The 21,517-nt window shown below is 38.8% G+C and overlaps 1 protein-coding gene across 2 annotated transcripts in view; it reads right to left on the reverse strand.

Annotated features, from left to right (window-relative positions):
- Nucleotides 1-21,517, reverse strand: part of LOC149816790 (sphinganine C4-monooxygenase 1-like) — a 71,694-nt gene that overhangs the window by 38,619 nt on the left and 11,558 nt on the right. Inside the window, exon 2 of one of the 2 annotated variants that reach the window (XM_089986717.1) lies at nt 4,511-4,626. In XM_089986717.1, coding sequence (XP_089842843.1) covers nt 4,511-4,626 — 116 coding nt within the window. Of the gene's footprint in view, nt 1-3,965; nt 4,627-21,517 lie in introns of those variants that run through there. The other variant, XM_089986716.1, reaches the window with a different exon arrangement.

The following is a 21,517-nucleotide window of genomic DNA, read 5'->3' on the forward strand; positions in this document are numbered from 1 at the left end:
CTTTAAGTGTTAATATTTGTGTAGATAAGCCTATTCATGATATTCAATATTGTTCCAATGGTCGAGAACCCTCCATATGCACTTGATAAGTATACACAAAACCAAATTGTATAAGAACCAAGTGTTAGGAGGTCAAAATGAGTTTTTAAACCACCAAGTATGTTCACCTCATATGACTCTTTTTCACCAAAATATAAAGCCTGCCTTATATCGTTCACTCATTTTATGAACCTTTAACCTACAAAGAAGTTAAAGACATTCCAGAATAGGTAGATGTCATGGACTTAGAATTAAAAGCCTTACACAAGACCAAAACCTAGGATATTTAGTCTTTATTTATAGGAAAGAAAATTATAGGGTATAGATGAGTATTTAAAGTAAAAATCAAAGAAGATAAATCTCTAGAAAGGTATAAGGCTAGATTAGTGGCTAAAAGATAATCTTAAGAATGTGGGATTGACTATGAAGAAACATTTGCACTTATAGCCTAAATAACTAGCATTAGAACACTTATTGCTATAACATTTGTTAGAAAATGACCTATCTACCAATTCAATGTTAAAAACACATTTGTGAATGGTGATTTAAACTAAGAAGATTACATGGATCCCCCTCCTGGTCTTGAGATCGAGAAGAAAAAAGTTTTTCAGCTTAGGAATGCTATCTATAGTATTAAACAAGCTCCTAAAACTTGGTATGATAGATTTAGTAAGGTAATGATAAGCTTGAGATATAAATCATATTACACTGATACTACTCTCTTTGTTAAAGAAACATGTTTTAATATTTGTAATTTTGTTACTCTACATAGATAATATAATCATCATTGGATGTGATAAAAAGAGAGTAGATGAAATTAAGATTATTTTTAAGAATCATTTGATATGTCTAACATTGGATATTTGAGGTATTTTTTAGGTATTGAGGTGACATATTCTCCAAGAGGATATCTCATATCTCAGATGAAACTTGATGCCGACAATCTTAGATGATAAGTTGACACACATGAAGTTGTCAACAATAAGATGAGAGTAGAAGATGGTACTCTACTAGAAGATCCAATGCCCTACATGCAACTAATTGGTTCATTAACTTATTTTTTAATTACTCGGGCTGGATATAGCTCATGAAGTTTACACAACACGTAAGTTTCAACATGCCCTTATTGCAATACACACGAGTATTGTTTTAAGAATTGTCAGTATATCAAGAACACTATCACTAAAGGTCTATTTTTATCATCTTCTTCTTCTTTGAATTTGATTGCTTATACTAATGTTGATTGGAGAGAAAATTCAAATGATAGTCATCACTATTAGCTTTTATGTGATTTTAGGAGACTCACTTATTTCTTAGAGGTGTAAGAAGTAACAAAAACTATCTTGATCATTGACATAAGTTGAATATCATGCCATCGTGACCACGACCACCGAACTTGTATGGATGAGGAGCTTACTTAGAGGCATGGGAGTCAACATCTCAATTTCAACAACAAACAACAACAACAACTACGTCTTCATCCCAAAATAATTGGGGTCGGCGATATGAACCAAAAAAGAAAATCATTTTGGGTCTTCCACATGAATCCTTCTCCTCCAATCATTTCTATCCAATGTCATGTCCTCGGTGAGGTTCAAAGCATTCATATCCTTTCCTATCACCTTCATCCATGTCTTCCTAGGCCTACCCCGACCTCTTTTAACTAATATATTTTCTCATTTCTCCATCCTTCTAACTGGAGCATCATTAGGCCTTCGCCAAATATGTCCAAACCACCGTAAACGATTCTCTCTCATCTTATTTTCAATGGGTGCAACGCCTACCTTCTTATGTATCTCCTCATTCCGAATCTTATCTTTTATTGTATTTCCACACATCCATCTCAGCATACGCATCTCAGCTACACTCATTTTTTGAATATGATGCCTCTTGGCAGCCCAACATTCCGTACCATATAGTAAAGCAAGCCTAATAGTCGTCCTATAAAACATTCCCTTCAACCGCAATGGTATTTTACGATCGCACAACACTCCAGATGCACTTTTCCATTTCATCCACCCAACCTTTATTCTATGATTTACATCTCCATCAATTTCTCCATACTTTTGAATGATAGATCCTAAATATTTGAAACAATCACTCACCGGTATTTCTTGCTCACCAAGCTTCACTACACTCCCATCACTACTTCGTTGCTTACTAAACCGACATTCCATGTATTATGTCTTACTCTTACTCAACTTAAAACCTCTTGCTTCCAATGTCTGTCTTCATAATTCTAACTTAGCATTAACCTCAGCTCTAGACTCATCAATCAAAACAATATCATCAGCAAACAACATACACCACGGCACATTTTCTTGAATTGATCTCGTAAGCTCATCCATCACTATAGCAAATAGGAAAGGGCTTAAAGCAGATCCTTGATGTAACCCAACCAACAACAACTACGCCTTGATGTAACCCAACCGTTATAGGAAAATTGGTTGTCACCCCTCCACAAGTGCGGACATTGGTTACTACTCCTTCATACATATCTTTAATTATTCTAATGTACTTGAGAGAAACACCTCAATTTCATCGAAGATATATTGCGACAACAAAAGTGCAATCTATATAGAAAGTGATCAGATTTTTATCTTCCATGAGTGGACAAAGTATATAAAGATGGATTGTCATTATGTTAGAGAAGAATATCTAAAAGGAGCAATAGAGTTGGCTTAAGTTATGGCATCACTGAAGATTCTGCCCACATAATGAGCAAGCACATAATGTAATTCTATATAACAAAATTGATAGTAAGATAGAGAATTAAGAACAAATGACTCATGGTACTTCAATGCCATGTTAGTGTTCATATTTGATATATTTTTGTTATACACATATATGTATATACTTATATGTATGTATATAAATGTATATAAATACAAGTATATTTATGTATATGTGTATAGTACTTGTATGTATATATGTTTATGTATATCCTTTGTACATATATTATATAATATATATTAAATCTTGTTATAATTTTTTATTTGCTTGAAACTAGCTATTGGCAACTAATCGTTAGGCATGTCTAACAACTAATATGCCTTCTCTTTTGTCCTCTTCATCATCATCATATATATATATATATATATGGGTTCCTTCCCATTGTAAAGTATGCTTGTTAAAGGCATTTTACTAAAGAAAAATAATTTTTTTTATGTGTTTATCTTGAATGCTCTCGCGTGCCTTAGTGTCGTTGTTATTTGCGGTTAGTGGATAGTGTATTTTCCCATAGTGATTTGTGTATTTGTCCATAGTGGTGTGTATTTGGCCTTAAAGCCCATTGATATACCTTGTAATTTTGTGTTATTTACGGTTAATGTACTAAAAGGCATGAATAAAGGGAAAATAAATGGTCTGTAACACACTTGAATCAAAATTATACCTAAAAATGTATTTAATTTGCATGCACGATATAACCATCAATTCCACTGGTATTCACAAAAAGAAAAAAGAATTCCAGAATCCAGATATTCTACCAGGATCAAAATATGGATGTGCATGACCATGGAGACAATATGACAATGTAATCAACTAAATGAGCAAGAGTCACATAAAAAATGCTTGATCATGGAGCTAACATAATGATCTAATCAGCTAAATGTGCAAGAATCACATAATATTTTCCGAATAGTCAGTTTTGCCCCATGTTTCCAGATAAAATATGCCATCAGTTTGCAGGTTCTGCTGTTTTTCCCAACAAAGACGCCATCAGTTTCCAGCAACTTCAGTAGACAGCTGAATTGAATATTTTATCACGTTTGTGCATGATAACCGCAACAAATTTGTACAGTTTTGATCAGAAATGAAATTTTTACTGCTTAAAAAAAGAAGAATTACTGTATACCACAAATGGTGTAGTTCAAGAGAATATCAGCTGAATATAGAAAAATCCATATGCAATACGAGCGCACTAAAGAACAAGTTTCATACATATAAAAACTGATAATACACCTTTTTCATCCATAATTTATATACAAATAACATAAGTATGACTTTACATAAAAAAAAAAAGCAAATGTTTGATGATCTCTCTCAGTCTTTGGTCGGATGAGCTTCTAACCCCCCACCACTTCTTTGCTTAAGACTATAAGGCATGTATGTCCCAAGGATTTTATCCCACATGACAAAGAATGGCTGTGAGAAGTTGTATTTGTTTCCATACAGTTGATGATGAATATCATGATATGCAGTATTATTTTGGAAGAAAATGTGAAACAAGTTCCCAGGCAACCATAGTCCACAATGGTCATCAACTGTTTTAATTGTAGCAAAGGAGAAGAAGAAAATGGAAGCACGAGGCGACATTCCTGAGATGAGGAATGATAAAGCACCACCTACAGTATCCATCAGCAGACCTTCCAAAGGATGATTATATAAAGCACCAAAGGAATAAGGGACCACAAGTCTATGATGATAGGAGTGAATGTGCCTGTACAGAAACTTGTTGTAGTGCATGTACCTATGAATGAAATACTGCCATGTGTCCATCACAAACATTGCAATGAGAAACTGCTTCACATGCGTAATGGCAGATAGTTGCAGAACAGATGAAGCAATTCCACCATTGCCCGCGATCTGCATATGGTAAAGGTTCATCAGAATATTGAAATTGAAAGAACACCAAATTGACATGTAACTGACAATATATAAAAAAGATTGGCTGATGTTGAAAAGGAAAATCAATGACAGTTTCATTCTACCTATGGTACCCGGACACTCCATTTTGCCCTCCGTACCCTTGTTGACACGCATATCCCCGTGTCGATGCACGTCGACACCCGGACATGCCATTTTACATACAAGTTTGTATTTAATTTATAACTTTAATTATATTTTCAGTATATAATATATATTTTAGATATAGCATATATATTTAGATTATATTCAGTTTATTTTGTATTTAATATATATATAGCCGTGTCCCCGTAGCCACATTTTTCTGAATTGTCATGTCGTACCCTCTGTACCCGTACCTGTACCCAGGTGACATAGCATTCTACTAATATTCATCAGAATTATAAAATCAAGCAGGCAAATATTACCTTTTGCAGCTGAGCTTGATGATTATATCATTATATGAGGTCAAAATGAACAACAAAAGCCATGGATTCAAGTTATCATCTTTTTTCTCAAAAATCCTTCTAGCACACTGATTCAATTTAACCTTTCTGAAGAGCCAAAAATTATGACAGCTAGCTAAAAATATCAATTTGGTCCTTAGAAAATAGATGCTACTTCAGTTTTAAACTGCAAATGAATACATGCTCAATGTTTGTCATAAAAAAAAAGTCTCCACCTTTGGTAATTCATTAATAAAAACAAATACCAGAAAGCTCCTCCAAAAATGCTTTTCAATATCTCATAAATCAAGGTCATAAACTATCGTTAAGAACTTAAGATAAATATGTCGTCTTCAAAACCATTGTGGAAAAGAATGGAGACAGACAAATTGCCAATCTCGATGCCATATCATCATGATACCCTAACTTCTAGAGGGTTTAAATGCAAAACTGCAATCACACCAGATATTATTAACAAACCAAATATCCACCTGCTCCAATTTATATAACACTAATGCCCACAATATCAAAGCACCTTTTCTTAATCAAGTTTCCAAGGAGAGGTCGCTAAGAACCCTGACCATGCCTATTCTATACAATAAGCTTCATGATTAGGATTTTGGTACACAGCCTCCCCTAGGTAATCTGATGTCCTTTCCATCAAGCTGTTTTGAATATCGAATGCATGAAGCTCTATCCTCAACTTTAATTTTCCTCTAGTATTATGTGGGAGTGTACCCTTTCACCTCCCAAGCTAAGTCACAGGGATTCGGCAAACTAGGTGCTGCACCCTCATCGACGTGATGCGACGCGGGTGCACGTGCGGCACCCGGTGTGGTCAACCCAACCCGTGGTCAATGCACCCAGGGTCATTTTGGTCCAATTTTTGGACTTAAAAAAAAATTGCCCGATCAAAAGGGTTGTAAGGATTAGTGCAAATTTGTTTTGCCCTAATCCTTCCTTCCTCTCCTCCCGACGTCGATCTCTCTGCTGGACTCCGATGTCGCCGATGACCTCCGCCAGACCTTTCCTCTCCTCTCCTACGCTCCTCTGCTCTCTCACCTCCTCTCTCAGGGGAGCCCAACACCACCTCCTCCTCTCCCTCATCGCATACCTTTGACGATCGTTGGCGTCAATACCACCCGCAACCCCGACGACGGCCGGAGCTTGCAGGTACGCTCCTCCTCTTCCTCCACTTCTCCCTTTGTCTTCTCCTTCCTCCCTCTCCCTGTGTTCGTCGGCAGGAGGCCGGTGGCCCCTGCCACGCCTTCCTCCCTCTCTATTTGTGGGAGGGGGTCCGGCAGGTGGCCCCTGTCGCCCTCCCCTTGTCCTTTGAGGCCAACCTGAGGGTCGGCAGGTGGCCGGCGTGTTACGACAATGAAGTCGTACATGATACTTCAAGTACAAGGTTTTGATGATAAACAAGTAAAGCAACTGCATTTCAGCTAAGGCAATGAAGAACAATGACAAACATTGAAGAATTCGATGAAAAATCTTTGAAGACTAGTGTGCAAATGTTAAATTCATTAAAAGTCTTAGATTCTTGTAAGAACCTTACTTAGAGTGCATATTTCGGTTGCATTTCACCTAAAAAGTCTTTAGAAAAACTTTTCTAAACCCTCAGGTAGGCCTCAAAGGACAAGGGGAGGGCGACAGGGGCCACCTGCCGGACCCCCTCCTTTTGTCTTCTCCTTCCTCCCTCTCCCTGTGTTCGTCGGCAGGAGGCCGGTGGCCGGCGTGTTACGACAATGAAGTCGTACATGATACTTCAAGTACAAGGTTTTGATGATGAACAAGTAAAGCCACTGCATTTCAGCTAAGGCAATGAAGAACAATGATAAACATTGAAGAATTCGATGAAGAATCTTTGGAGACTAGTGTGCAAATGTTAAATTCATTAAAAGTCTTAGATTCTTGTAAGAGTCTTACTTAGAGTGCATATTTCGGTTGCATTTCACCTAAAAAGTCTTTAGAAAAACTTTTCTAAAAGAACACTTCATGAAAATGTTTTTAGAAAACTCTTTTCTTAAATTTTCGTCTTTATTAGTCGACCAATAGGCTCACCAGTCGACTAATCCTTTCGCGCCAAATTTTCTAAGCAAAATGTCATTTTTGTCAAATTAGTCGACCGAAAGTTTTATTAGTCGACCGGACAGAACATGTTTTTGCTGGAAATTTAGCAGCAGTCGACTAATGCTTTTATCAGTCGACCGGACAGAATATATGTTTTTCAGAAAATTTTAACAGCAGTCGACTGAAAGGTTTTTCAGTCTACTGATGATATTATCAATCGACTAATTTTTCTCTAGTCGACTAAGTTTCAAAACTTTAGATTTTCAAACGACTCGATAAACAGATCAGTCGACCGACGATAACTGTCAGTCTACTAATAACTAACTATTAGTCGACTAACTACTGTTCCAGTCGACTAATTTTGTCGTTTTTCCTGAAACTTCAAAAAGGTGTGTCTTTTCATTTTTTAAACGTTTTGATCATTCAAAATAGACCGTTTTGACACCCTTTCATACCCTCAACGTATGGAAACTTTCAACTATAAATATGAGTGCATTCTACACTCAAAACAACAACAATTCAATCAATTTGAATCAATTACTCTTTGCTTTTCACTCATATTCTTTTTCTCACTCACGTGATATTTTTCACTTCAGCTTTTCACTCAAATTCCTTTGAGAGATAGTGAATTCGTGAGTAGAGTATTTCAACAACCTCAAAAGTCAATTGCATCTCATTTGCATTCATAAGAAGGCTCGTAGGTTGTTTTGTAAGTTGTTACTTATTTCTTTTTCTGTAAAAGGAAAGACTCCTTGGTTTAAAGGAGTTGTTTGCTTTCAGTAGGTGTGTTACTGAAAGTGGGACCGGATTTGGTCTGTATGATCTTGTAGTTACACAAGGTTGATAGTGGAAATCTCAAGCGGGTTTTGCTTGGGGACTGGATGTAGGTCGGAAAAGACCGAACTAGAATAAATTATTGTGTTTTTTGTGTGATTGCTTTGCGAATTACAAAATTCCGCAGACGATATTTAAAAGCACTATTCACCCCCCCTCTAGTGCTCGTTGCCTCGATCCTACTGCACTTTCATTTGATATCAGAGCAAGGTTCGCTATTATTTTGATTTGACCATCATCTAGCATGGCAACATCATCTCAGCACAAAGAAGGTTGCTCCTTTGTTCGTCCTCCTCTTTTCGACGGAACAAACTACGGATACTGGAAAATGAGAATGACCATATTCTTACAATCCATGGATCTCGAAATTTGGAGAGTTGTTTCAGAAAAGTACCAAATGTCATCAACTGATTTTAGTCAATGGACCGATGAAGAAAAGAAGACTACTTCACTTAATGCCAAGGCTATGAATGCATTGTATTGTGACGTTGACAAGGTAGAGTTCAATCGCATCTCTCAATGATCTACAGCAAATGAAATCTGACATATATTTCTCGTGACTCGCAAAGGTACGTCAAAGGTAAAGGAATCTAAAATTGCTTCTTTAGTTCATAAATTTGAATTGTTTAAAATGAAGCAAAATGAATCTATATCGGACATGGTAACAAGAATGACCGATATAACTAACACTCTGAAATCCCTTGAAAAAGAATATTCACAAGTGGATTTAGTCAGAAAGATCCTAAGGTGTTTAACTCCTGAATGGGAAAGAAAAACCACAGCTATTGAAGAAGCAAATGATTTAAACACTCTCACTCTTGAAGATTTGGTTGGTAACCTAATGGCATATGAAGTCCAACTTCAAGACAAACAAGAAGAAGAACCCAAGAAGAAATCTCTTGCTTTTACGGTTACTTCTGACTTTGAAGATTCAGAAGAAGATGAAGATGAAGATATTGCCCTCATTACAAGGAAATTCAGAAGATTCATTAAAAAGGGAAGATTTCAAAGGTAAAGAAAGCAGACTCTTCCAATCCAAATGAAGTCAAGTGTTTTAATTGCAAAAAGGCTGGACATATCAAGAAAGATTGTCCTCTTCTCAAAATCAAGTCCAAAGACCAATTCAAGAAGAAAAAGGCATTTCAAGCATGTTGGGATGATAGTGACTCCTCTTCCGATGAAGAATCAAATGAAGAAGTCGTCAACATGTGCTTTGTAGCACAAGAAGATTCGGTAAGTCAATTTGACTATGATGATTTATTAGAAGCATTCAATGATTTATATGCTAAATTTAAAAGTTTAAGTTCTAAAACAAAGAGTTAAAAACTGAAAATTCAACTCTTGACTCTCAAAACAAAGTGTTACTTCTAGAGATAGAAGATCTTAAGAAGGAAAACTCTTGTCAAGCATTTGAGATAAAAGAAATTGGAATTAGAACTAATCTCTTACAAAATGAAATAACTAGTCTAAAAGAAAAATCAAATGACCTTGTTTCTATAGTCACCAAATTCACAAATAGTCAAGAGAATCTAGAAAGACTTCTTGGTTCTCAAAGATGCTCGGTTAATAAAACCGGATTGGGATATAGCTTCTTTGATACTCAAAATAGACCAAACTATGTGGTGAAGAATCAAAGACAATATTCTCAACCATTTGTTCATAGAACTAAATTTTCTAGTTCTAATAGAAATGCATTTAATCATGGAACTTATAATGCTTATAAGCCTAGACATGATAAATCTAGAAATGCTAAATCTTTTTACAGAAAGAATATTTATTATCAAAGGAAACCAAAATCCAAATGGATATGGGTTCCAAAGACTAACTCTCATGGACCCAAAAATAGAAAGGGGTCAAATGCTTTGTCTTCTAATTTTGTTGTAGGTATACAAAATAAAGAGCAAATGGATATTGGACAGCGGTTGTTCCAAACATATGACTGGAAGGCCGGAGTTATTTTCCACCCTCCAAAGTAAGGATGGAGGAACCGTCACCTTTGGTGACAATAACAAGAGAAAAGTAATAGGTATTGGTAATATTGGTAATCCAAAATTTTCTTTGATAGAAAATGTTCTTTTAGTAGATGGTTTAATGCATAATTTATTATCTATTAGTCAATTATGTAATAAAGGTTATCTCGTTTCTTTTGAACATGATTTATGCTTAATTTCTGATTTTCAATCTAAAAAGATCATTTTTAAAGGTAAAAGAAGGAACAATGTGTATGAACTTTATCTAGATGAGTTACCCACTTTTAATGAAAAATGTCTTATTGTTTCAAATGAAATTCAATGGTTATGGCACAAGAGAGTTGGACATGTTAACTTTAAAATTATTTCCAAGTTATCCAAGAATGATCTTGTTAGAGGCCTACCTAGAATACCATATAAGAAAGATCACTTATGTGATGTTTGCCAAATGGGTAAACAAATCAAGAGTTCTTTTAAGGCAAAAGATATAGTTTCAACAAAACGTCATCTTGAACTTTTACATTTAGATCTATTTGGACCATCTAGAATTCAAAGTTTGAATGGTAGCAAGTATGCTTTTGTTATAGTAGATGATTATTCTCGATTTACATGGTGATTTTTCTAAAAAGCAAAAATGATGTTTTTCCTGAATTTTTCAAACTTTGTAGAAGAATTACAAATGAAAAATCTATATCTATAATTAAAATTCGTAGTGATCATGGTGGTGAATTTGAAAATGAATCTTTTCTAAAGTTTTGTGATCTACATGGTATATCTCACAACTTTGTTTTTCCTAGAGCGGCTCCACAAAATGGAGTTGTTGAAAGAAAGAATAGAACTTTGCAAGAATGTGTTAGAACCATGCTTCAAGATAAAAATTTACCAAAATACTTTTGGGCTGAAGCAATAAATACAACATGTTATGTTTTAAATTGTGTTCTTATTCGACCAATTTTACATAAAACATGTTTTGAATTATATCATGATCGTATACCAAAGATCTCATATTTCAAAATTTTTGGTAGTAAATGCTTCTTGTTAAATACCAAAGATAATCTTGATAAATTTGATTCAAAATCAGATGAATCAATATTTCTTGGATATTCTTCTAGAAGTAAAGCTTATCGTGTTTTTAATAAAAGAATATCTTGCATTGAAGAATCTTTACATATTGCATTTGATGAGAATTGTGAGTAGGTTATACCTTTAAGCGAAGGAGAAGAAGTAATACTTCAAGAAGAACCTTTGATAGAGAATACTTCTCAAGAAAATGTTCTTCTTCAACTGGTTTGGAAAGAAGTTCCTAATCATCCATATGAACAAGTTATTGGAGAAATAAAGAGTGGTGTCCAAACTAGAAGGCAATTAGAAAAATATATTACGAATGTTGCTTTCATATCTAAAATAGATACAAAGAATATCAATGAGGCTTGTGATGATGAATTTTGGCTTTTGGCCATGTCTGAAGAACTTAACCAATTTACTATGAATGATGTATGGGATCTAGTTGATAGACCAAAGGATCATCTAATAATTGGAACAAGATGGGTCTTCCGAAATAAGCTGAACGAGAATGACGAAGTCATTCGAAACACAGCAGGCTATAATCAAGAAGAAGACATAGATTTTGATGAAACCTATGCAGCAGTGGCTCGATTGGAGTCAATTCGAATGATGCTTGCTTTTGCTAGTTACATGAACTTTAAGTTATATCAAATTGATGTTAAGAGTGCATTCTTAAATGGACACATCAATGAAGAAGTTTATGTAGAGCAACCTCCAAGCTTTGAAAATGAGAAATATCCAGAAAAAGTCTACAAATTAAAAAGAGCTTTGTACGGACTTAAACAAGCACCAAGAGCGTGGTATGAAAGACTACGAAATTTTCTAGAACAATTTGGTTTTTCCATTGGTCGGGTAGATTCCACTTTATTTATTAAAAATCTTAATTCAGATATTCTTATTGTGCAAATTTATGTTGATGACATAATATTTGGTTCTACTAATAATTCTCTTTGTAAAGAATTTGCTAAAGCTATGCAGGAAGAATTTGAAATGAGCTTGATGGGCGAATTAAGATACTTCCTTGGACTTCAAATAAAGCAAGCTGAAGAAGAAATCTCCATCAATCAGGCTAAGTATACAAAAGAACTTCTCAAGAGATTTAGGATGGACTCATCAAAATCAAGAAGAAATCCTATGAGCACAACTACTTCTCTTGATAAAGATGAAAATGGTAAAAATGTAGATACTAAGCTCTATAGAGGTATGATCGGATCTCTATTATACTTAACTGCTAATCGACCTGATATAATGTTTAGTGTTTGTATGTGTGCAAGATTTCAAGTTAATCCAAAGGAATCTCATTTAACTGCAGTAAAACAAATTCTTCGTTACTTGAAAGATATTTCAGATTATGGTTTGTTTTACCCAAAATCATCTTCCTTTGATTTAGTTTCATATAGTGATGCAGATTTTGCAAGAAGTAAATCTGATCGCAAGAGTACTAGCGGAACTTGTCATTTCCTAGGAAATTCCCTTGGTTTAGTAAAAAGCAAAATTCAGTGTCACTCTCAACAACTGAAGCAGAATATATAGCAGCTAGTTTAGCGTGTTCACAAGTATTATGGATGAAACAGACCTTAAAAGATTTTGATTTGAATTACTCCACAACAACTATTTATTGTGATAATAATACTAGTGCTATAAATCTTTCGAAAAATCCTATTCAACACTCAAGAACTAAGCATATTGAAGTTAGACATCATTTCTTAAGAGATCATGTGTTAAAAGGAGATATTTCGTTAAATTTTATTTCTACTAATGAACAACTTGCCGATATCTTCACTAAACCACTTAAAAATGAAGATTTTATGAGAATTAGGAGAGAACTAGGCATTTGCTCATTTTTGGATTTATAAAATGTTGATTTTTGAACAAAATCTCAAAATAGCACCTTATTAGTCGACCGATAAAATTTTAGTCGACTGATGCTTTAAAATTTTTTTAGAATGAGTCGTATCATATTAGTCGACCTATAATATTTCTAGTCGACTGATGCTTTTAAATTTTTTAGATAGAGTCGCACATTATTAGTCGACCGATAAAATTTTAGTCGACTAAATTTTTTAAAAAAATTTAATTGAAAGGACCCGATACCCCTTGGATTTTTTTACCGGATTTTTTTTTGGGCATCATTTCATTTTTTTTTACGCACCTTTTCATTTTTCTTAAAAACGAAATCCTTTGATAAACGAAACCCTCACTCTCTCTCTTTCTCTCTTCCGAAAAACCTCTCGGAGTGCCGTTCGAACCTCTCCTCACCGAAATCTTCTGGCCGTGACAGGGAGTCTCTTGATTTTTCGTCGGAATCCTCTTGCCGTGATCGGTGCCTCTTCAGCCAACGCCGCTTGTGGCCGCCTCTTCTCACTCGCCGACATCCACCATGTCATCCTCCATTTCTGTAGCAGGCGGACTCCTCCTCGCGTCTCTATTCTTGCCTAAAATCTGTGAAGAACGACATCCCTTTTGGTGGGTTGTTCTGCCGATTGTTTTGGCTTCTACCCACAACCTCGATCGAAGAAGGCGCATCGTTCACTTTGCACAAAGTGATTATGTTGCATTGGTTCTCCGCCACAACGTCCGGACAACATCTTCCTCCAGCCGAACGCCATTTGGAAGTCAATATCATTCTCTGCATCTTTTTTGGGTGAATCTGTTTTTAACCCTGCCTCGTTCAAAGACTGCATCTGCAAAAGGTTCTCCTCCTCCTACACCTTCAGCAAGACATGGATTTTCTCTTAGATTACTTCGAAATCCTCTTTTATATGATACTTTTGGATCGATTTCTGCACTTTCTATTTTATCAGGCCGAAATGTCCTGTTTCACATGTTTTCTCGTTACAAAATCAGAGAATTATTTCCAGGAATTTCACATCTTTTTTATGCCTGTACAGATACCCTTCATTATCCTTTTCTGATTCACTTGTTTTATACAAATTTACAAATTGATCATGAAACTGAAGTTCTTTCATCTCTTGTTCGTGATGTTGAAATTGAGTTTGATTCTAAACTACTTGGAGAAATCCTAGAAATTCCACCTTCAGACATTCTTTTTAATATTGTTGAACTAAATGATGAAAAAAAATTTGAACAAATTCTTCTTTCAGGTGCACCTCATTGTCCTCCTTTCAAAAACACCAATCTTCAAACTCGTGCACGCATTGCTGGACGAATTCTTGCCCACAATGTTCTACCTAAAACTGGTTCTTTTGATTATTATTTCACAGATCTTTCTACGGCTCTTTATGTCTTATTTGGAAATATTTCTGTTAATTGGGCCAACGTGTATTTTACAAATTTGTGGAAACAAAAACCATTTTTTCCTTATGGTTGTCTCCTTACTCGTATTTTCAGACATTTCAAAGTTTCCTTAACTAATGAAAAATATATTGAGCAAAACGAGTTCTTTGATCAAACCATTTTTAAAAGAATGAAAATTAAATATTTGCCTCCTTTAAACTTTGATCAAATTGAACCATCTGATCCTACTGAACCATCAATTTTTGAACCTTCACCATCTTTTGTGACACCTTTATCTCAAGCAAAACGAAAAAAAAAATTCTACAACTCAAGACAATGATGAAGTTTTGCAGCGACGGGAAGCTTTGGAGTTGCATCAACGCACTTTTCGTGAAGATGTGACTCAACAACTTTCTTCGATTCAAAAAGATGTTACTGCAATCAAGGACATGCTCAACTCACTTTTCTGATCTTTGTTTTATGTCTTTACTAACGTTGATACTTTATGGGTTGTAATATTTTAAATATGTATTTACATTTTGCTTATGTTATTTCTGCCCTTACACTTTTTTATTATGACAAAAGGGGAGAAAAAGATAGAATTAGACACAATTGTGTCTAGAAAAAGATAGATCTTGCATGAGAAATGAAAAATTAAGAGAAAAAAATAGAAATTGCAAATTGCATTATGACATGGAAATTACATCATAAGAAAGCATTGAAAATTGCATTTATGAAAAAGTTTTTAAAATGCATGAAGTAATGATGGAAATGCAAACCAATCAATATGTGATATATGTGCTTTGAATGTACTAACTTTTAATGTTTTGCAGCATATTGATAGGGGGAGTAAAATCTCCATCTATGCATCTAAATGCTTCATCTTTGATTAAGTTTGTCATCATCAAAAAGGGGGAGATTGTTACGACAATGAAGCTGTACATGATACTTCAAGTACAAGGTTTTGATGATGAACAAGTAAAGCAACTACATTTCAGCTAAGGCAATGAAGAACAATGACAAACATTGAAGAATTCGATCAAGAATCTTTGAAGACTAGTGTGCAAATGTTAAATTCATTAAAAGTCTTAGATTATTTTAAGAGCCTTACTTAGAGTGCATATTTCGGTTGCATTTCACCTAAAAAGTCTTTAGAAAAACTTTTCTAAAAGAACACTTCATGAAAATGTTTTTAGAAAACTCTTTTCTTAAATTTTCGTGTTTATTAGTCGACAAATAGACTTACCAGTCGACTAATCCTTTCGCACCAAATTTTATAAGCAAAATGTTATTTTTGTCAAATTAGTCGACCGAAGGTTTTATTAGTCGACCGGACAGAACATGTGTTTTCTGAAAATTTAGCAGCAGTCGACTAATGCTTTTATCAGTCGACCGGACAGAATGTATGTTTTTCAGAAAATTTTAGCAGCAGTCGACTGAAAGGTTTTTCAGTCTACTGATGATATTATCAGTCGACTAATTTTTCTCTAGTCGACTAAGTTTCAAAACTTCAGATTTTCAAACGGATCGATAAACAACTCAGTCGACCGACGATAACTATCAGTCTACTAATAACTAACTATTAGTCGACTAACTACTGTTCCAGTCGACTAATTTTGTCGTTTTTCCTGAAACTTCAAAAATGCGTGTCTTTTCATTTTTCAAACGTTTTGATCATTCAAAATAGACCGTTTTGATACCCTTTCATACCCTCAACGTATGAAAACTTTCAACTATAAATATGAGTGCATTCTACACTCAAAACAACAACAATTCAATCAATTTGAATCAATTACTCTTTGCTTTTCACTCATATTCTTTTTCTCACTCACGTGATATTTTTCACTTCAGCTTTTCACTCAAATTCCTTTGAGAGATAGTGAATTCGTGAGTAGAGTATTTCAACAATCTCAAAAGTCAATTGCATCTCATTTGCATTCATAAGAAGGCTCGTAGGTTGTTTTGTAAGTTGTTACTTATTTCTTTTTCTGTAAAAGGAAAAACTCCTTGGTTTAAAAGAGTTGTTTGCTTTCAGTAGGTGTGTTACTGAAAGTAGGACCGGATTTGGTCTGTATGATCTTTTAGTTACACAAGGTTGATAGTGGAAATCTCAAGCGGGTTTTGCTTGGGGACTGAATGTAGGTCGGAAAAGACCGAACCAGGATAAATTATTGTGGTCTTTGTGTGATTGCTTTGCGAATTACAAAATTCCGCATACGATATTTAAAAGCACTATTCACCCCCCCTCTAGTGCTCGTTGCCTCGATCCTATTGCACTTTCACGGCGGCCCCTGCCGCCCCTCCCTCCCACCTCTCTGTGCTATTGGAGGGCCCTCCCCCTCTCTGTCGCCTGAGTCCTATCTGGCAGGGGCTTCGCTCCTATCGCTCGAAGTTTCGGCATGAAGGGTGAAGCCCTGCCTCCCTCCATCTCCTTAGGCAGGGGCTTGCCCCTGTCGACCACCATTTTCCTGGCAAGGAGTTTTGCCCATGCCGATTGTTTTTTCGGCAGGGGCAAGACCCCTGTCGACGGGATTTCTCTGGTAGGGGATTTGCCCCTATCGTCGGTCATTTCTCCGACAGGGGCGAGGCCCTTGTCGGCAGTCCTCTTTCGGCAGGGGCCTTGCCCCTGCCGACCATCTTTCCTCCAGCAGGGGCGAGGCCCCTGTCGACAATCTTTTTGGCAGGGGGGGCTTGTTATTCTCCAGCAAGGGCAAAGCCCTGTCGAATGTCGATATTTTCCGACAGGGGCCTTGACCTGCCGATTGTCGTTCCAGCTTTTGTAGAATTGTTAATTTGATATATTGCATGCATGATGAATGATATTATGACAATGTTAACTGTTAAAACTTTAAAATTATATATATATATATATAGATTTTTACATTTTTGCCCTGCCACAGCCCTGCACCCAAGGTTTTTTAAAGTGCCGCATCCCCGCACCCATGTCACATAGCACCCAAGAATCCATTCATTCTTTTAGAGACTGAGGATCAAGGCTGACACTTGGTAAATTGAGGTCGTCTGAGAGTGAGCAGCCCATAGGTTAGACAGAGCTTCCAGCCTAATTTAGTCAAAAGCGCAAGTTGGTGGGAGATCTTTAAAAGGCCTAGGCAAGACTAGTTGGGATACAAACAAAAAAGTCAAGAAAAATGCAGAATTTACAATAATATATAATTATATTGATTATATATATACACTTTGAGATGGTCAAACAAAAAAGGGACAAGTCTGTCCCCACCTAAGACAGACGGTAATACAAGGGTATACAGTCCGATACACCCGACACTAGTATAATATACACCCAAAATGTGGTCCAGGTGTGTATCATATCAGTTTCCCCCATAACTACGAGATACATATCATTGCATATTGTACACTATGTTAAGTACAAAATTGATTGTCATGACCAGTAATTAACAATTTTTTTTAGATCAAATATGAGAATTTACCTATTCTCTGCCATGACATGGTTGGTAGCTAAAGATTTCAAATATGATCCATCACCAATAGACTACACGCTGACATTTGAAACAGGATGCACTAAGCTACATAACTTGGGCTGGCATTAGCAACTGAGGTTGTTGGCTCTGAGTTTGAAGAGGTTTATGGCATCATTGATCTCCTTTTAGCACTTGTAAATGTTTGGATATACTAATGTTTTCTCCAATGTGGGTTCATGATTCTTGCAATAAGAACAAAATGGAATATTATTGTTGTTATTTCCATAATTTAGAGTAAAACTTTTGCTCCATCTACCACTTTCCCATCAAATTCCATTAAGGTGTCCCATCAAATTGTGTTTGTGTATAAATGAAGCAGACATGTGAGGACCTATGTCACAGGGATTCGGCCAACCAGGTGCCGCACACACGCGATGCGATGTGGGTGTGTGTGCGGGTGCGGCACCCAGTGTGATCAACCCGACCTTGGGTGCGGTCAACCTGACCCTGCCCGCCTGACGGCACAATGCAGGCGGCGATCCTGCTGCTTGACCGAGAAAACAGAAGAGGTCAAAGTAGAAGGTAGAGAGAAGAGGCGGTATACCTGTAGATTCACCGATGAAGGGGGAGCCCAGGGACACCGGTGGCAAGGAACGGCCCAGGCGGCTCGTCGGGGGGTTTGACAGCGGCAAAAAGGAGGCGACGCGGGGTGTCGGGCGATCGTCCAGGATCTCAACAAAGGGGGTCGGCGGTGGTACCAGAGAACCCAGGGAGGTTGAGAGAGTACGAGAGGCAGAGGGAAAGAGAGGTAGTCCCGGAGGATCGCCGGCGGCGGCGATTGCAGACAGCAGAGAGAGGAAAAGAGAGATCGGGGTTTCGGAGGGTCTCGCAGGGGGGGCGCAGGACTGGGGTGGTGGAAATGGGTTGTCAACAGCAGTGATTGTCGGAGCACGGGGGTCACCGGCGATTCGATCGCCGACATCAACAACGAAGGGGATGGAGACGAGCGAGCTAAAGGAGAGAGAAAAGGGGCAAGGGTTTTGCCCCTCGCCTCTCAGCATGCATCTTTTAAAAGATGCAGGCGAATAATCTGGAACCTAACATCGGCACATGCCCGGCACGTGTCCGACTTTGTTTTTAAACGAGGGTTTTACACATATGCTTGTGTCAAAGATTAAGCCACGCATATGTAAGTATGAACTAATTCAGACTGTGAAACTGATAATGTTGTTAACTGATAAAACTTAAAAATTATATATATATATATATTTATATACATATATATACATATATTTTTTTTTTTTTGCCGCACCCCTGTGCCCAAGGTTTTTGAAAGTGCCGCACCCCCGCACCCGTAGCCATGTGACATAGGTGAGGACTAGATAAACCAATGGATTGACCGAATAGAAGGGTTGATTCGTTTGACTCGGACAAGTCACTGGGTTAACCTGCTCGATTTGAAATCTATACAAGTAACTATTCAACATCCTAAGCTCAAGTGAACCCAAAGAACTGCGTATCTGATTTGTATTAATATTCTGATCTATTAGCTCACTAGGAACTACTTACTTTAATTCTTTATTTTAAAGCCTTTTATATTTTCTATAAATTCCATATTACATGATTCATTATATAATATTATGAATTGCATGTGCTTGGCAAAGGCTATGCAATTGTCCGTGCACAGCATGCATGATTCATCAAAATTTATTTTTTAAAGAATGAATATTAATTTTTCTTTTTGTAATCCTCAAAGACTGTTAGATTTGCTCTTATTCTAAATTCATCCAAGAATAAACATTGTCAATATTTTGATGAGGACCATATAAAAAGCTGCATAGCCTTTGTTCTGTCATAGCTCATCAAACATGATGAGCCTGTAATAAACTGGAAAAAAAATTAAGCTTGGATTCGGGTCGGATCCGGATCCGGACCCGGACCTGACCCGGACCCGGACCTGACCCGGACCCGGACCCGAACCCGAAAGGGAGGCACCGCCTCCCGTGTCTTTTGAAGACAGTGAGACAGGGATTCAGAGAGAACACCCGCCCCCCTTCTTCCTCTCTCGGTCTCTCTCCCCCTCAGCGCCTCTTCCCCCTCTCGTCTCTCGGTCTCTCTTCCCTGACCTACTCTCTCTCCCTCACTGTCTCTCGTTCTCTCTTCCCTTCTCCCTTCGACGCCGCCGCCGCCGCCTGCGACCTCCCTCCGACGCCGTTGCTGTCGGCCATCTCCTTCCCTCTCTGTGCTGCGAAGGCTCCGGCGACCCCAGGTACGCTTCCACCTCCCCTCTTATCTCTTCCTTCTGCCTCCTCTTCCACTTCTTCTTCTCGGTGCGGGGTCGACCGACAGGGGGGCAGCGCCCCCTACCGTCGCCTCAAATCGGCAGGGGGTTACCCCTTGCATTTCTCAAGATCGGCCGACGACGGGGGGGGAGCTGAGCCCCCTGTCGTCGACAGGGGGACTCCCCCAAGCCTGTCTCTCTTTGGGTCGATTGACAGGGGGGCAGAGCCCCCTGTCGTCGCCATTCGCCGGCAGGGGGCTCCGCCCCCTGTCACTCACTGTGTCGGCAGGGGGCTCTGCCCCCTGTCACTCACTATGTCGGCAGGGGGGCTCCGCCCCCTGTCACTCACTGTGTCAGCAGGGGGATCCGCTCCCCCTGTCACTCACTGTGTCGGCAGGGGGCTCCGCTCACCCTGTCCCTCTTGTTTTGCCGACAGGGAGCGAAGCTCCCTGTGTCGACCCACGCTTTCGGCAGAGGCTTCTGCCCCTTGCCTTTTTGTGGGTTTTTCGGCAGGGGCGGAGCCCCTGCCTCTTCGTGGTTCTTTCGGCAGAGGAGGGGCTCGCCTCCCCTCTTCTATGTTTTTCCTCTGTCAAGGCAGGGGAGGGGCCGAGCCCTCCACCCTGCCTCCTGTTACGGCAGAGGAGGGGCTCGCCCCCCTCCTCTCTGTTCCCTCTGTTTGGCAAGGGAGGGGCACGACCCCTCCCTACTTCTGTTACGGCAGGGGAGGGGCATGACCCCTCCCTGCTTCTGTTGCGGCAGAGGAGGGGTTGAGCCCCTCCTCCCTGCTCCTTGTTCCCTATCATGGCAGAGGAGGGGCTGAGCCCCCTCCCTGCTTCGTGTTATGACAGGGGAGGGGCTGAGCCCCCTCCCTGCTGTTTGTGTTGGCAGGGGAGGGGCTGATCCCTCTCCCTGCTTGTTGTTTTGACGGGGGAGGGGGTCGAGCCCCTCCCTGCTCCTTGTTGCGGCAAGGGAGGGGGTTGAGCCCTCCCTGTGCCTCTTCGTTGTTTTTCGGTGGGTCGGGGCAAGCCCCCTCGCTTCGCTTTTCCCTGTGCCTTTTCTCTCTTTAGGCAGGGGCATCGCCCCTGCCTCTTTTGTTTTTCGGCAGGCAGGGGCAAGGCCCCCTGCCTCCCTCTTTGTATGTCGTCTGGCAAGGGCGAAGCCCCCTGCCTCCCCTTCGTTGCTGACAGGCAGGGGCTCTGCCCTTGCCTCTCCTTGCCCTCGCTTTATGAGGGCAGGGGTGCAACCCCCTGCCTCCTCGGACGAGCCCCTGCTTCTGCTTCTTGCGCTTATAGCAGGTGCGCATGCGCACGATGCCCCTGCCTCTGTTTCCCTTACGTCAGAACGGCGATAGTGCCTCTGACTTTCTATTTTGGTATTAGCTTGCTAATATCGTTACTTTTGCAGCTCGTACGACGGATCCCGCTCGCGCTCCACGACTCGAGCCGCCAATCGCGTACATCCGCGGACGACAACAATCTTGCAACTCTCAAAGCTAGGGGAAGATTG

Source organism: Nuphar pumila, chromosome 14, assembly GCF_984573655.1.
Source record: "Nuphar pumila chromosome 14, dmNupPumi1.hap1.1, whole genome shotgun sequence".
Taxonomy (NCBI): Eukaryota; Viridiplantae; Streptophyta; class Magnoliopsida; order Nymphaeales; family Nymphaeaceae; genus Nuphar; species Nuphar pumila.